Consider the following 17,219-nt stretch of genomic DNA (forward strand, 5'->3'; position numbering starts at 1 on the left):
TAACGCCCCTGCATAGACACTCTCCAATGTTGGGCCGATCAGTCAGATAGTGTGTACCAGTCCACTGATAACTATCAATATCTTACAGACCTCCTTGTCTTTTATGGTCTACCGGCTTCAGAACAGTACGGTATGGCTAATAGAAGAGCTACAACTATAACCCATTGCACAAAAGCCATTATCCAACGTGTTAGTAGGGAACAGTACAAGCGTGATAACAGGATCACCTCTACTCACCAATGTAATCCCCTTCTAGCTTGCACTGCAGTGCCCCTAGTTCATCCTTTACTTGGATGGGATAACTGTGAAGATGTGCGAGTTTTAATATCAGCTCAATGTTGATATATAAGTAATTTTAAAATTAAGTACAGACAATATTAATAATAATAAAAAAGTTAGGGATTCAACAGCGGATCAGAACTGAGGGAGAGCGGAATCCGAGGGCGGGAACTAACATAAGTGGACAGTGTGGGTGGGTCAGGAGTTACAGAGAATAACAATGACTTGCTGTACGGACATCAAAGACAGATATAGCAACCAAGGGTAAGAGTCAAAACAAGAGATTATTCAGATAGACCAGGGCCAGGAGTCTGGAGTAGGCAGTCACACATCATATGGTCAAAACCAACATGGGTAGTCCGCTAGGCAGGGTCAATAGCAGGAGTCAATGTAAACATCTACAGTGCACAAAGGATGGAGGAAGGAATGACATCATTGGATGGAGGAAGGAATGACATCATTGGATGGAGGAAGGAATGACATCATTGGATGGAGGAAGGAATTACATCATTGGATGGAGGAAGGAGTGACAGCATTGGATGCAGGAAGGAAAGACATCATTGAATGGAGGAAGGAATTATATTATTGGATGGAGGAAGGAGTGACATCATTGGATGGAGGAAGGAATGACATCATTGGATAAGGGAAGGAATTACATCATTGAATGGAGGAAGGGATGACATTATTGGATGGAGGAAGGAAAGACATCATTGGATAAGGGAAGGAATTACATCCTTTGATGGAGGAAGGGATGACATCATTGGATGGAGGAAGGAAAGACATAATTGAATGGAGGAAGGAATTACATTATTGGATGGAGGAACGAATTACATAATTGGATAGGGATATGGTCGTTAGTTCGACACAATTTAGGTCGACAGTCATTAGGTCGACCACTGAAGGTCGACTTGCATTAGGTCGACATGGTCAATAGGTCAACATGTACTAGGTCGACAGGTCAAAAGGGCAACATGAGTTTTTCATTTTTTTGACTTTTTCATGCTTTACGATCCATGTGGACTACAATTGGGAACGGTAACATATGCCGAGCGCAGTGGTAGCGGAGCGAGGCACCTTGCCCAAATCATGGCGAGCAAAGCGAGCCATGCGAGGAGATACGGTGCACTAATTGGGGTTCCCCATCACTCTACAAAGAAAACAACGCCAAAAAAGTCCAAAAACCCATTTCAACCTTTTGACCTGTCGACCTAGTACATGTCGACTTAATGACCATGTCGAGCTATTACCCCTGTTGACCTAATGCATGTCGACCTTCAGTGGTCAACCTAATGACTGTCGACCTAAGTTGAGTCGACCCAACGACCCATACCCATTGGATAAGGGAAGGAATTACATCATTGGATGGAGTAAGGGATGACATCATTGGATGGAGGAAGGAATTACATAACTGGATGAAGGAAGGAATTACATCATCGGATGAAGGAAGAAAATACATTATTGGATGGAGGAAGGGATGACATCATTGGATGGAGGAAGGAATTACATAATTGGATGGAGGAAGGAATGACATCATTGGGTGGAGGAAGGAATAACATTATTGGACGGATGAAGGAATGACATCATTGGATGAAGTAAGAAATTACATTATTGGATGGAGGAAGGAATTACATCATTGGATGGAGGAAGGAATTACATCATTGGATGGTGGAATGAATAACATCATTGGATGGAGGAAGGCATGATATCATTGGATGGAGGAAAGAATAACATAAGGATGCTACCCAAACTATTGCTCATCACGACTCGCATCATTGAGCCCCTGGATTATGGAGGCAGGTCTACTCTCTCCGGATCACAGATATTTGGGAGTCTCCGAGACATTCCGGGAGAGAAGTATGGTAGCAAGCTATCACTACAGGCCATAGTGCTACATTGAAATTCTTAATTTCAAATGTTGAATGAAATAACTTACATTTTCCCAGAGGCCATGTCAGCCAGTGTACAGAGCGAGGAGTATCGGTCCCGGTCAGCTGTTAGGATCACTGGGCTATATACAAAAAGAAATAGGGGGAGATGTATAAAGTCTTCGAGAACAAAAAAGCGGAGAAGTTGCTCAAAGCGACCAATCAGCTCCCAACTGTCATTTATCTAGCACAGTCTATGAAATGACAGAAGCTGATGTGGAGGCAAGGGAGTCAAACTAAAAATGACAAAGAAAGTCCCTGTACGTGTTGCTTCTAAATATGTACTAAAGGGATTTTATCTGTCTTCTGATAGCTAGTGCTATGAGCAGGCTAGAATATTGTGTTACCATAGACGCCTATGGCAGTGCGATGTGACTCAATAGGAAGAGAGCTCTTTGTCATTTTGGTTGTTTGGGGCAGATGTATTAACCTGGAGAAGCCATAAGGAAGTGATAAACCAGAGATATGTGCAAGGTGATAAAGGCACCAGCCAATCAGATCCTAACTGTTAATTTACATATTGGAACTGATTGGCTGGTGCCTTTATCACCTTGCACATATCACTGGTTTATCACTTCCTTATGCCTTCTCCAGGTTAATACATCTGCCCCAAAGGTCAGTAAAGTTTTGACAAAGAAAAATGTCAGTGGTGCAGCTGTACGGGACAGGAGAGAGGTTAGGCCTATATTTAGTTAAATTTCCAGGAGCCGCTTCCACTTCTCCCCGGTAACAGGAGAAGCAGGAGCGGCTTTTTCTCCACGATAAGTGGAGTCTTCGTACATGGAGCCCAGACTCACCAAGCACCTCTTGTCCACAATCTTGTTTCCACCAGCAGCCACCGTAAATGCAGGCTGATAGGGCACTTGGATTGGCGTCAGTTTAAAAAAAATTGTCCCAGAAATTGTTTTCTAGGCCTGTGAGTCTTTAAATATTGGGAGAATATTCTAATAGCACAGATTATACATATTTAGATGTGAGGCTTCTCTCCAGGGGTGGTTTAAGAGAGGAGGGGGGCCGTGTGCAGACTCTGTGATGGCCCCTTCCTCTCTACAGTGCAGTACTCTACTGCACATGTGCAGGTCTCCAGGAACATGGTGTCTACCATGTTCCCAGTGACCAATATCTACTGCCCATGCACCAATCTCCGAGAAAATAGCCACTGCGTTATTTTCTATGTAATTTCTACTGCTACTGCAGCGCCAACGCAGGAGAGGTAAGTAATTAAACATGGGCGTGGGCCCCCGTGGACCTAGGGGCCTGTGTAAACCGCACACCCTGCACCCATTCCTGTCACACTGATGCAGGAAGGTTGCGCTGTCAGAAACAATTGACGCATAAAGTTTGTTTATGTTAAAGTGCTCTTTTTCCTAAAAAAAATGTTTTATTGTTTCTATGCTGTACATAATATGTCTCTTTTGTATAATTGTTATTTTTTTTTGTTCTTTGTATTTGTTAAATAAACATTTAAGAATTTAAATAAATACAATATAAATTGTTCAAAACATAAATAAATAATAATTATAATCTCCTATATAATAGCCCAGATCTGTGATTTTGTGATTCATTTGCTAACGCTGGGCGGAGTCACAACAGTGGGCGGAGTTAGTCAAATGAGTCACAGATCTGGCCAAATCTATAGGACACTAGGAGCAGCTGCAGAAGCAGATAGTATGGGCATGGCACAGGCAGGGTGCATACATCCCAGCTTTCTTCATGAGCGCACACACACACACACACACACACACACACACACACACACACACACCGAAAAGGGGGCGTGGCTTCACGGGAGGGCCCCGTTTTCGTCAGTGAGGGGGCATGCCCAGCGCTCTGTGAGCTGCTGGCATGCCCCCAGGGGCTGATTATTAGTCCAGGGGGCACAGGGTACTTGAGACAGGGGAGCCCTATCTCATTGCTGTGCCTGCTGTGGGGTTGGGGGCGTGACCTAATCGAGCCCTGCGAGGCCACGCCCCCTTATGCAAATGCCGTTTGTTTTTTTTAAATGGAATTTTGGCCCCTCAGCTAGGGGTAAATCCAGAGGGGGTGGTCGCTCCCCCCTACACACCCGCACAGGCAGAAGAAAGCAGGGAGACTGCTGCCTCCCTGCAACACCACAGACCTGCCAACACGCAGCAGCGTGTGCTGACTGTAGCACAATGCTGCCGCTGTTGCTGGCAGGACGGGGGAGCTTCTGAGCTGGGACAGAGCTACTCCAGCCGGGGGGACCCCTAAAACTGTGGGGCCAACGGTACGTACCGCCTGCTTCCCCCCCTTAATCCGGCTCTGCTGCTGGAACCCCCCCTTAATCCGTACCCCCTGATGCCCCCTCTCCCTCTGTCTCCACTATTCACCGCTGCTCTGCTAAGCAGAACAGCGAGTACAGGAGCTTTCCAACTGCTGCCTTCCCCCCCACCCCCCCACCCCCCACCGCAGGACACTGCGACCAGCGGGTGGGACAGCGGGACAGACCCCAAAAAATGGGACTGTCCCGCGAAAAAATTGGGACATTTGGGAGGTATGGGGGTGTGTGAGGGGGTATGCCATACTTGACCCCCACATCAGCATACTCAGCAGGGTCTCTCTGGCGGGGAGGAGCGTCACTTTCTGGCACACTCCACGCTTCTTAGCTGTAGTTTTGTGGGTCACCAGCCGCTGTGCACTTTCCGTACTGCCTCTGTTATCTCCAGCCCCTGCAACCCCACCGCTAGCTGCAGCGCTGCCACCCGCAGTGAGGTGCGCCCAGCTCCTTCACACACTTTAGCCGGCGGGTAGCGCTGCAGAAGTCCGTGCTGCTTGCAGGCTCTGACCCCCTCCTCCCTCCAGCAGCAGCGTCTCCTGGGAGCTAACCAGTCACTCCCAGTCTCCCCTTACCATAGTGCCCAGCAGCCGTGAGGTCCACGCCACGTGCATGCTATGACCCCCTCCTCCCTCCAGCCGCAGCATCTCCTGGGGGCTAACCAGTCACTCCCAGTCTCACCTTACCACAGTGCCCGGCAGCTGCGCGAGGTCTGCGGTGTGTGACTGAGGAGGGGGGGAGTGATGCGGACGGGCAGAGGAAGCAGGACTACAGCCTAAGAGAGTCAGCCATGCCAAGTCTCCACCAGCAGCAGATCCCAACAGGTTGGAGTGGAACAGCAGCAGCCAGCAGCAGTGACTCCGGTAAGACACATCTGTCTGTCACCACTGTTCTGTCCCTAATACCAATCTCTCCCGTGCCCTGTGTTCTGTCATGTCCCTGTCACCCCTGGCCTTGACCTGCCACCCTTATCCTGGCCCTTTCACCCTTATCCTGGCCCTTTCACCCTTATCCTGGCCCTGTCACCCTTATGCTGGCCCTGCTACCCCTATCCTGGCCCTGTGCTTGCCCTGTCAACCCTATACTGGCCCTGTCACCCCTGTCCTGGTCCTGCCGCCCCTACACTGACCCTGTCACCCCTATCCTGTCCCTGTCATTTCTGTCCTGGCCCCGTCGCCCGTGTCCTGGCCCCGTCACCCCTGTCCTGGCCCCGTCACCCCTGTTCTGACCCTGTCACCCCTGTTCTGACCCTGTCACCCCTGTCCTGGCCCAGTCAACCCTGTTCTGACCCTGTCACCCCTGTCCTGGCCCTGTTACTGCATACCCTCCAACTACCTTTTTGGCAGGTACAGTACCCGCAGCACCTCCAGACCTCTCCCCAATGCACCACACCTCCGCACCTTCCCCTCCACCACATGCGGCACTCCACCCCTCCCCCACATGCTGTGCCTCCAGACCCCCTACACCACCCGCGGCTCCAACTCCTCCGCCCCTTCACCACCCCCAGCAATCTCCAGGCCCCCTTCACCATTCACCCCCCTTATATGTCTCCCCCACACCTGCCCCCCTCCACCCGCAGCATCTACAGACACCCTCCTCCATCCGCGGTCCCCCCCTCACCCACCCCTCCCCCACCAATGGCACCCCCGCACCTGCCCCTCCACCACCTGCAGCACCTCCGGACCTCCTTCCCCATCCACCGCACCACCCGTACCTGCCCCTCCCCTACCCATGGCGCCTGCGGACCCCTACCCCACCAGCGGCACTCCCGCCCCTTCCCATCCCACAGCACCTCCGGAACCCTTCACCCATCTGCAACATCCCCACACCTGCCCTTCCCCCACCCATGGCACCCCTGCCCCTCCCCCATCCCCCACTCCTCTGCCCCTCCCCCACCCGCAGCACCTCCCAAACCTTCCCCATCCGGGCCCCACCCCCACTTCTGCCCCCCCTCCATCCGCAGCATCTACAGACACCATCCGCAGTACCCCCCGCACCCGCTACATTCTGTACATTGTGGCCTGCAGGTGCTGTTCACGCCGTCGCAAGGGGCTGCGCCTCCTTCACCATCGCACACCCTTTCATTGTGCAATATTTAACCACTAACAAAGGAATGCAGGTGATACTCCATATAACACAAATATTGAACCCCAGAAAGGCATGCAAGGGTTAAGGGGGCGTAGCCCCTTGCGACGGTGTGAAGAGCGCCCGTAGGGCGCGATGAAGCACCTAGTAGTAATAATAATAACCCACAAAAAGACACATTCAAAATTTCAAATGACATTATTTTCAACGTTTACTGGAAGATTACAGCCCCAGTTTGAATAAAATGAGCAGGCATTGTAATACACATGAACAGGGCTGTAACTAAAGGTGGGAGAGTGGTGCTGCCACCCAGGGGGATCAGGGTCTAGGGGTGTCGCCGTTGTTGCCCAGATGCACATGCATTTGGCAGTATGTTTTTGCTGGAGATGTTTTGTGAGACGTTACCCTTCTGGAATTTTGCATGAACTTAGGGCCTAATTCAGACCTGATTGCTCGCTAGCAGTTTTTTGCAGCGCTGCGATCAGATAGTCGTCACCTACAGGGGAGTGTATTTTCGCTTTGCAAGTGTGCGAACGCCTGTGCAGCCGAGCAGTACAAAAAGATCTTTTGCAGTTTCTGAATTGCCCAGAACTTACTCAGCCGCTGCAATCACATCAGCCTCTTCGGGACCGGAATATACGTCAAACACCCGCCCTGCAAACGCTTGGACACGCCTGTGTTTTTACATCCACTCCCTGAAAATGGTCAGTTGCCACCTACAAACGCCTTCTTCCTGTCAATCGGCTGTGCGAATGGATTCTTCGTAAAACCCATCGCATAGCACCGATCCACTTTGTACCCGAGCGACGCGCCTGCGCATTGCGGTGCATACACATGCGCAGTTCTAAACTGACTGCAGCGCAGCAAAAAAAGCTAGCGTGTGATCAGATCTGAATCACCCCCTTAATCATGACGTGAGGATGCCTTCTGTGCGTGTCTGTGGATGCACGTGTCAGTGTGTGGCATGATTACATGACACCCACCTGACATGACAGTACATCACTGCCATACAAACTTACACTATTCCATTGGAATTAAAAACATGTATAAGATCTTTGTCTATAATATGCTCCTCTTTTATAAATAGGCAGGGCCGGCGCTACCATTAGGCAGCTTTAGGCAGCTGCCTAGAGCGCTGGCCGCTGGAGGGCGGCACTTAGCAGCACAACTAGGAGTGAGCGGCCTCCACTTTCCCCCGCAACCCACATCACCGTTTGTTTTTCTAAAAAATATATTTCTGTGGGTTCCGGAGGGGCGAAGTGGATTGAGGACAATTGCGGGCATTTAATCAAAGGCAGCAGGCGCCCGCCCCTCGACAGAAGCAGCCGCCCATCTCGCGACATCTGCAGCGCACTATGGACTCGGAGCCGGTGTCAGCACCCGGCAGCAGTGCCTCCTCGCCAGCAGCAGCCGCCCGCCTCTCACCAGCTGCTGTGCACTATGGAGCCGCCGGCAGCAACAGCAGCAGTGACCCCCCGCTAGCAGAAGCGCTAACCCGGGCGGTCCCGTGAGCCGGAAGATGGTGGCAACAGCGGGGAACAGTACAGCATCCTGGCCAGCGGTAAGATGTCGCCCCTTTGGTGCGATGGTGGGGCACCCGGAGTAGTGGCTGCCTGGAGTCACACCCCGGGGAAGTGGTAGTTGCTAAAGTGTGCACTGAAGAGGGGAGGAGGGTTGGATTTATGTACAGTATGTATGGAGACATTATGTATATATAGATGTATGGAGAGAGTGTATATATGTGTGCATGTATGGAGGCAGTGGATGTATGTATGTATGTATGGAGACAGTGTATGGATGTATGTATGTATGTATGTATGGAGGCAGTGTGTGTATATATGTATGTATGTACGTACGTATGGAGGCAGTGTATGAATGTGTGTATGGAGGTTGCGTATGTATGTATATATGTATGTACATATGGAGGCAGTGTATGGATGTATGTATGGAGGCTGTGTACGTACGTAGGCAGTGTACGAATGTATATATATATATATATATATATATATATATATATGTACGTACGTACATACGTAGGCAGTGTATGAATGTAGGCAGTGTACCGATGTATTGTATATATGTGTGTACGTACGTACGTACGTACGTACATACGTACGTACGGAGGCAGTGTATGGATGTACTGTATATATGTATGGAGGTAGTGTATGGCTGTATATATGTGTGAATGTATGGAGGCAGTGTATGGATGTATATACGTACGTACGGAGGCAGTGTGTGTATGAATGTATATATGTACGTACGTACGTACGTACGTACGTACGTACGTACGGAGGCAGTGCGTGTATGAATGTATATATATATATGTACGTACGTACGTACGTACGTATGTACGTACGTACGGAGACAGTGTATGAATATATGTATGTACGTACGTACGTACGTACGTACGTACGTATGGAGGCAGTGTATCGCTGTATTGTATATATGTGTGTATGTATGGAGGTAATGTATGGACGTACGTACGTATGTATGTATGGAGGTAATGTATGGATGTATGTACGTACGTACGTACGTACGGAGGCAGTGTATGGATGTACTGTATGTATGAAGGTAGTGTATGGCTGTATATATGTGTGTATGTATGAATGTATATATGTACGTACGTACGTACGTTTGCTGCAGTGTATGGATGTATTGTATATATGTATGTATGGAGGCAGTGTATGGATGTATATATGTGTGTGTGTATGTATGGAGGCAGTGTATGGATGTGTGTATGTATGGAGGCAGTGTATGTATGTATGTATGTATGTATGTATGAGAGAGGCAGTGTATGTATGTATGTATGTATGTATGTATGAGAGAGGCAGTGTATGTATGTATGTATGAGAGAGGCAGTGTATGTATGTATGTATGTATGTATGTATGTATGAGAGAGGCAGTGTATGTATGTATGTATGTATGTATGTATGAGAGAGGCAGTGTATGTATGTATGTATGTATGTATGTATGTATGTATGTATGTATGAGAGAGGCAGTGTATGTATGATAGAGCCAGTGAATATGTATGTATGAGAGAGGCAGTGTATGTATGTATGTATGTATGTATGTATGTATGGAGGCAGTGTATGGATGTACTGTATATATGTATGGAGGCAGTGTATGGATGTACTGTATATATGTATGGAGGCAGTGTATGGACGTATTGTATATATGTATGGAGGCAGTGTATGGATGTACTGTATATGTGTATGGATGCAGTGAATGGATCTAATTCTATATATATGTGTGTGTGCATGTATGGATGCAGTGTTTGGATGTATATACGTATGTATGTATGGAGGCTGTGTATGGATGTATAGAGGCAGTGTATGTTTATATATGTATGGAGGCAGTGTATGGATGCGCCCCCCCCCCCCCGGCGGCCATCTGACAGACGGGATCCCGGCTACGGTATGGCGACCGGTGGTCTCCCAACTGCCGGTCACCCGATTTCAACCCTGCGTGTATGTATGGAGGCAGTGTATGTATGTATGTATGTATGTATGTATGTGAGAGGCAGTGTATGTATTAGAGAGGCAGTGTATGTATGTATGTATGCATGTATGTATGTATGTATGAGAGAGGCAGTGTATGTATATATGTATGAGGGAGGCAGTGTATGTATGTATGTATGTATGTATGTATGAGAGAGGCAGTGTATGTATGAGAGGCAGTGTATGTAATAGAGAGGCAGTGTATGTATATGTATGAGGGAGACAGTGTATGTATGTATGTATGTATGTATGTATGTATGTATGTATGAGAGAGGCAGTGTATGTATGAGAGGCAGTGTATGTATGTATGTATGTATGTATGTATGAGAGCCAGTGTATGTATTAGAGAGGCAGTGTATGTATGTATATATGTATGAGGGAGGCAGTGTATGTATGTATGTATGTATGTATGTATGTATGTATGAGAGAGGCAGTGTATGTATGTATGTATGTATGTATGAGAGAGGCAGTGTATGTATGTATGTATGAGAGAGGCAGTGTATGTATGTATGTATGTATGTATGTATGAGAGAGGCAGTGTATGTATGTATGTATGTATGTATGTATGTATGAGAGAGGCAGTGTATGTATGTATGTATGTATGTATGTATGTATGAGAGAGGCAGTGTATGTATGATAGAGCCAGTGAATATGTATGTATGAGAGAGGCAGTGTATGTATGTATGTATGTATGTATGTATGAGAGAGGTAGTGTACGTATGTATGAATGTATGTATGTATGTATGTATGTATGAGAGAGGCAGTGTATGTATGTATGTATGTATTTATTTATTGTCAAAGTCGAAAAATATTGCAGTACACACATCACGTACAAACTACACACAGATAGCCTCCGCACGTGTACTTGTTCTGCTGTGCGTGCACATGTTCGCAATTTACGTATGGTCGCTCCCGCGGTCGTGCGCATCAGCGCGTGGTATGGGTATTTACGGTAGAGTTTGTGAACGCATGGAGAGCTATCAAAACACATTACATATTTAATCCAAATAGTGCACAATGTACACATAGTCCCCCTGCACCACACCAGAAAATAACAACAGTTTAAATGGTTTCAGAACAAAGGGATTCACCTTTACAGAATAGGAGGGGACAGAACAAGGTCATAAGGTGGTGTTTGGTATCCAGCTGTAGGGTATTTTAAGGGTAACATTCCGGTGTTGGTTTGAGGAAGATTGCATGTTCCTGCGGATAGTTATGTGCAGAAGCAGAATATAGATATAAACTGTATTTACTGTACATTATGTATGCGGCGGGAATCCAGAGGAGACCACCCACAAGAGCAGTTAGAACAGACATCGCCCACCAATTCAAACCGACCTATGACCTCTCCTGTACTGTAAAAGTGCATTCCTGTGTCCAATAGACAAAGGGATTACAGTATCCATTGTATTGCGTTTGGAAGAATTGTATAAATAAAGCCTGCTGCAGCCTGGTCAGACACAAGGCTCACAACGTTATCTATCAGATGGCGGAGGACCGGACCGGGTAGCGCAAGCGAATCCACTCACGTATTTAACATTGACTGTAGCCATTTACTCTGTTATATTGTATTGTATTGTATATATTGTAACCCCCTTTCAGCAATAATCCACTGTGGTGTCGGAACCCAGTGGTTTAACTACAGACTGGTGTCGTGTATTTCTTTCCCTGCTAAGGTTTAAAGTGTAATAGCATCACACTGCATTGCTGCATAAGGTTTAAAGTGTAATAGCATCACACTGCATTGCTGCATAAGGTTTAAAGTGTAACAGCATCACACTGCATTGCTGCATAAGGTTTAAAGTGTAATAGCATCACACTGCATTGCTGCATAAGGTTTAAAGTGTAATAGCATTGCATTGCATTACTGTAAAGGTTTAAAGTGTATCTCTAGGTGTGTGCGCGCTGTGTGTACTTTGTACCCCCAGCGCGGCATTTGTACGCTAAGTCCGTACAGTGATACGGGACTCCGTACGCAAACAGTGTATAAAGTACGTAGCGTGTGTACTAGGTTTAGCGGCCGCAGCGGCTCCATGCTAAAGTGTATTCTAAGTTAGTATAAGGTATAGCTTTTCGTTCCTGTATATAAATCGACATTATCAATTGGGGGCTCTCACAGGATATCACGTTCTTAATGATGCACTGTACATTACAAATGCGGCTGTAATTGACCGGCTCCAATGGACGCATTGAGAAGCTGATGAAAATAACATCCACGTTAATGTAATTTTGTGGTATCAGTAAGCCACTGGTATGAAATTCAAGGGGCAATGCGTTTCTCATAATATTTAAGATGCTAAAATGTATTTTTATTGTTGCAAAACAAGGTTCAAATGAGTCATATTGTGTTTGATTCAGATTGGATTGTTTATCTGTTTAAGTAGGTTTAAAAGTATATTTAAAAGTTGCTGCATAGCTTTGATATAGTTTTTATTTTTAACTCAGGCCTAAAATAACTTCAGGTGCTTGAATGATGTGTGATTTCTTTGTGACAAAGGAAGCCGCATGGTCTGTCCTCCATTTTGGACTAACCACATGGCCTGTCCACCATTTTGTGTGACCCTCATGGATGTGGAAGGGGGAGGAGCAGCGGCCATTTTGGAAAGGTCATTTTTCTAAATGGCTGATTTTCACTGATCAGAATAATCAGCCATCCTTGGTCACATCAATCACCATTTATGAGTTACCAATGCATTTATTTAACCCATGCCATAGTCAATTACAAATAGTTTCAGCTGGGCCTAGTGAAAGTTAATAGTAAGATGAATACTTGATGTAAGAATTACACACAGATATAAACAAAGTTGTTTTTTTTTACCTCTAGGATTTAGTTAGAATCTGCTTGCTATAAGATAGCCATTGAAATGCAAATTAACCTGTGTAACTGCTTTTTCTTAGCAATGAAAAACCACTTTTACAGGCAGGCAAAAGCACATAGCTTTCATATGCAAATTAGAAGCACTGAATGGGTAAAGGAGTCTCGGGAGACCAGTGAATGGTACATATATATAATTATTATATCTATGTGGATATTTATATCAGTGTATGTTCTGCAAGATAGCTATCCAATCTGAATCATATAATTTAAATTATTGATTATTGCTAGAGTCATTATAGATCTGTGTGAAATAGGATACATTTGTTGCTATATAGGTAAATATATAGGTACATTTGAAATAACAGTATTTTAAGGAAGTAAGCGTAAAGACACAAACGCAGTTCTGCATAAAGGTTTATGCAGAAAGAAACTGTGTGGCGTGTTAAGTGAGCGATTATAGTTAATATTGCTCACATTTATAGAAATTGTGTGAGTTGTTTTATTGGGTACGCACATTGGTACACGTGTCTCGGACAAAGTAAGGGACCCGCACAGTCACGTGTTTGCGCAAAGTGCATAAGAATGTGGGCGCTGAGTACAAATTATTCAAAAGTGTCTTTTAGTCCAAAGGTGGGACAGTAGCCACGCTACAATAGCACAAAATTGCCCAGTTTCCAAAGTTTAGTATAAAACTCTTGTTTACTGTATTGCCTCTGGGAGTAGAGCTGCTTATCTGAATGAATGATAATCTTCTGTACAGAAAAACCAAGTATACCTGAGTGAGCGAACGTAGGAGTGAGTGAAATTTGAACCCCGGAATGCGGGATCCCGTCGTGCGGTACATCAAGTGAGTGGAGACTTGTTGGCGTGAGGCGGCTGACTCACGTTAGTATAAGGTTTAAAACGCAAATCGTGAGGTGATTTGTAAAGGAGCATGATAGTGCATTGTATTGCGAAGTATTGAAGTTAAAAGGTTTTCGGTATTACGCTCCAGACTGAGGGTCCCAGTTTGTACAACGACCCGTGATAGTACAGCAGATAGGTAACAAGTACCTATATGCTGTGCGATTGGACCGCACATTTGTGGATGCAATATATATAGCGCAACTGGATACCCCCTTTACGTGCTTTGCGTAAAATCGCGGTACCATTAGCACTGTATAGAGCATACGCAAGTGTGATTTGTGTATAAGGTTATACGGAGTTTTCGCTGGTCTCTCTCAGGAAAATCTCCAGCGGTGTATATTCACTGGAAATAGGTAAGTCACTCCTAAACACTTCCAGTGAATAGAATCAGATAGGGACCTCACTGGGTACGCGGTGCTCATTCTTGGAGTGAGTCGTGGTACCCGGCGGAGAAGGAGTGGGTGAAAGCGCTTTAAGAACTTTCACCGTCTATTCGTATTGTGCATTGGGGATTGCATAATAAGGAAAAAGTCCGCGATGGGATCCAATTGCACAAGCGGTGGACATTTAACCAGGGTTCAGGTTGAGGTGCCGCGGCCTAAGGGGTCAGCGAGGTTTGTTATGTGTGGTAAATATGGATCACACACTGAAGACTTTTTGTCTGAATGGGTACGTATGACTGACAAAGATAGGGAACCATTCCCTAAGGTGAGCAGCTTTGAACCAGAGGTATTACAGAGCTTAAGGTTAAAGATATGTCTGATTAAATCCAGAAAACAAAGGATTAGACATAATGATTGTTTAAAATTATGGCAGCAAGAGGGGGATATGCAAAGGGAATTAGCTCGTGCAGCAGGTTCCAAACCTAGCGGGAAAACAATGGCGACCGCACCACCACTACCGTATATTGCGGGGGAGAAGATGGCTACAGTCAATGGTATATCCTTAAAATATAGTAGTATGTAAAAACAATGTATTAACCCTAATTATTTTTTGCAAGATGTATCCTGTTTTTTTTAAGTCTTTTCAAGGTTATAGGTCACAAGAGGATGATGGACTTGCTGGCAGATCAGTTCCTGTATTTATTTACAGAGAGAGAGAGACATAAGATGCATTGGAGGGAATGGTAATTGTATCGCTGGCCTGTAACTGTAATTGTATGTAACTGTATGTTTTAACTGCTTACTGTATGAGTTGTAACTATCGGTATACTGTACTTCGTAATATATATATTGAATCTATATCTTTTTTTTAATAACAAATATATCCAGCCAAATCGCAGCTCTCCTCCAAGCAGTCACCTTACTGCAGGAAACTCAGGTGGGGCCTGTCCGACCAGGTAGAGCAGTAACAATATTCCCCAATGAAAGAACTGGTGAGGTCACAGCTACCGGTAAGTGTGAGACAGTTCATTGCAAAGAGACAACAACACCTCACAGTAAACAGATTAGGAACGGAATGGTAGGATTACACCCTGTCTTGGAAATAGTAACCCCCAATGGGGGAACCGATAGTCAGGGAGTAGTCCTCACCAGGACTAATGCAATGTATTGCCCGTGACCCAGAGCTGAGCTGCGATCAATCATTTCAGAATTCCCCGACCCTCGGAAGCATTTAGCCAGATGTCAGAAATTTTTCAGAGATCTGGGTAATGCGTATGAACCGACAAACAAACACTGGCGGATATTTTTGAAAGCGTGCCTACCTCCTAATATTGACACCCAAAAATGTATCACTGATTGTAGATTAGAGTTGGATAGTCTTATGACTGACAAAACACAATCAGGAGAACTTAGAGCAAATTAACATGCAACTAGAGTTGTATTTCCCCACAACTGTTAAGTGGAGAAAAAAAATTTCTCCATAAATCAGAGGGAAAATGAAATGACATCTGAATACTTCCATCAGGACCTGCAAAAAATAAATAGATACATGGGGGTATCAGATACAGGGAACGATGCGAATTACAGGAAGGTAGCTGTTTCTGTATTAATGGACGGACTCAATCAGACAGTAAGGGACAGGGTACAAACATTTTTTGCCTGATTGTATAGCTTGTCGTAGAGAGTGCGCGATTGAACACCATAAGAATATTGCTAGGCGTAGAGAACTGCAGGAGGAGAGGCTGGGGATTGAAAGTATACAGGCTCTTACACCAGAGTCTCATCAGCCTAAACCCCAACAACCCTGGTGGTAAGAAAAGAAAAAAAAAGGACATTTTGCTAGAGATTGCAAGAGTAGTAGAGCACATAGCCAATATAGACCCCTAGACAGAGAAAACAAGCCACGTTATTAAACACATAGATGGGATCAAGGGACATATAGTAAGGAATCACGAGCCATATAGAAAACACAGATTCGGTTAATGGGAAGAATGGAATAAATGCAACTTTACCCTTTTGACAGAACTTACTGGGGTTAGGAGGAGGTCCCTAAACTTCTGCTTCTTTCTATAGCAGAAGTGACCTCTAATTAATTTAACAGAAGTTTTGTTAGAGATGGTATACATATAGCGTGCTCCCGCCCAGGAAGTACGAATTATGTTGGATACCCACTAAGACTAAGGTTGCATTTCGCTGTTCTGGATACATGTCCATGACAGGTAGAGGAAATTATCTAAAAGATACCGGGTTCCCTATGAATTTAGAATGGACAGGACACTGGATTGATGGCTGGGATAGTCCCAGTAGAGATATAACACACATAGATTTTTTTGGGGGGGAGCAGAACGAGTAGAGAATCATTCCCCTTAGTGCCCAATCCAGATGTCAAACTTTGTAAAATCTTCTTTGCCTCTACCAACTTATCTGTTACTAAACTCTATGTGATTTGTCTTCAAAGCTTCCTCTTCATCTCTTACGTTCACCGACAGGGTTACAGTTCAGACGCCACAGGCCTACTCGGTCTTTCAGAGTCCTGCCCAAATCCAGTATATCTCACCAGCATAGGGACACCAGTATCAGTGTGCCTGGTCATGCACAAAGGGTGGAGAATGAGAATACTGGTGAAGGGAGACTGTGCATAGACACAAATCTGAAAATTTTCCTTTTTATAATTTCCTTTCTCTTTTTACTTTCCACAGATGGTTTAATTCACACAACTGATAATACACAACAGTTAAACACATTGAAATGCAAGATTTATGTTCCCTACAGAAAGGCCGCTGACCCAGAGAGAACTCGTGACAAAGAGCAGAGTGTAGAGAACCTCGTATCACTGGAGTGTCTGTTCCGGGAAGGTTGAGAGGCAGGACTGTTGAAGGGCATCCGAGCACAGATCTAGAACGGTTGTAGTATCATTTTTTTTTCTTTTTTCACCTCCCCCTGCATTTTCCTGTCTTTTCCCCTTCTTATTTTCCTCCTTTCCCTAAACGAAATGGATCGATCACAAGAGACTGCGTTTCGGGTTCTATT

General features: G+C 45.5%; 1 protein-coding gene across 1 annotated transcript in view; it reads right to left on the bottom strand.

Moving 5' to 3' along the window:
• PKHD1 (PKHD1 ciliary IPT domain containing fibrocystin/polyductin) overlaps nt 1-17,219 on the bottom strand; it is a 985,750-nt gene that overhangs the window by 942,614 nt on the left and 25,917 nt on the right. The window contains exons 7-8 of the mRNA XM_063919219.1: nt 2,213-2,287; nt 238-302 (exon numbers count right to left, since the gene is read on the bottom strand). Of these exons, the coding sequence (XP_063775289.1) occupies nt 238-302; nt 2,213-2,287 (140 nt within the window). The remainder of the gene's footprint in view (nt 1-237; nt 303-2,212; nt 2,288-17,219) is intronic.

Source organism: Pseudophryne corroboree, chromosome 4 (genome assembly GCF_028390025.1).
Source record: "Pseudophryne corroboree isolate aPseCor3 chromosome 4, aPseCor3.hap2, whole genome shotgun sequence".
Classification (NCBI taxonomy): domain Eukaryota; kingdom Metazoa; phylum Chordata; class Amphibia; order Anura; family Myobatrachidae; genus Pseudophryne; species Pseudophryne corroboree.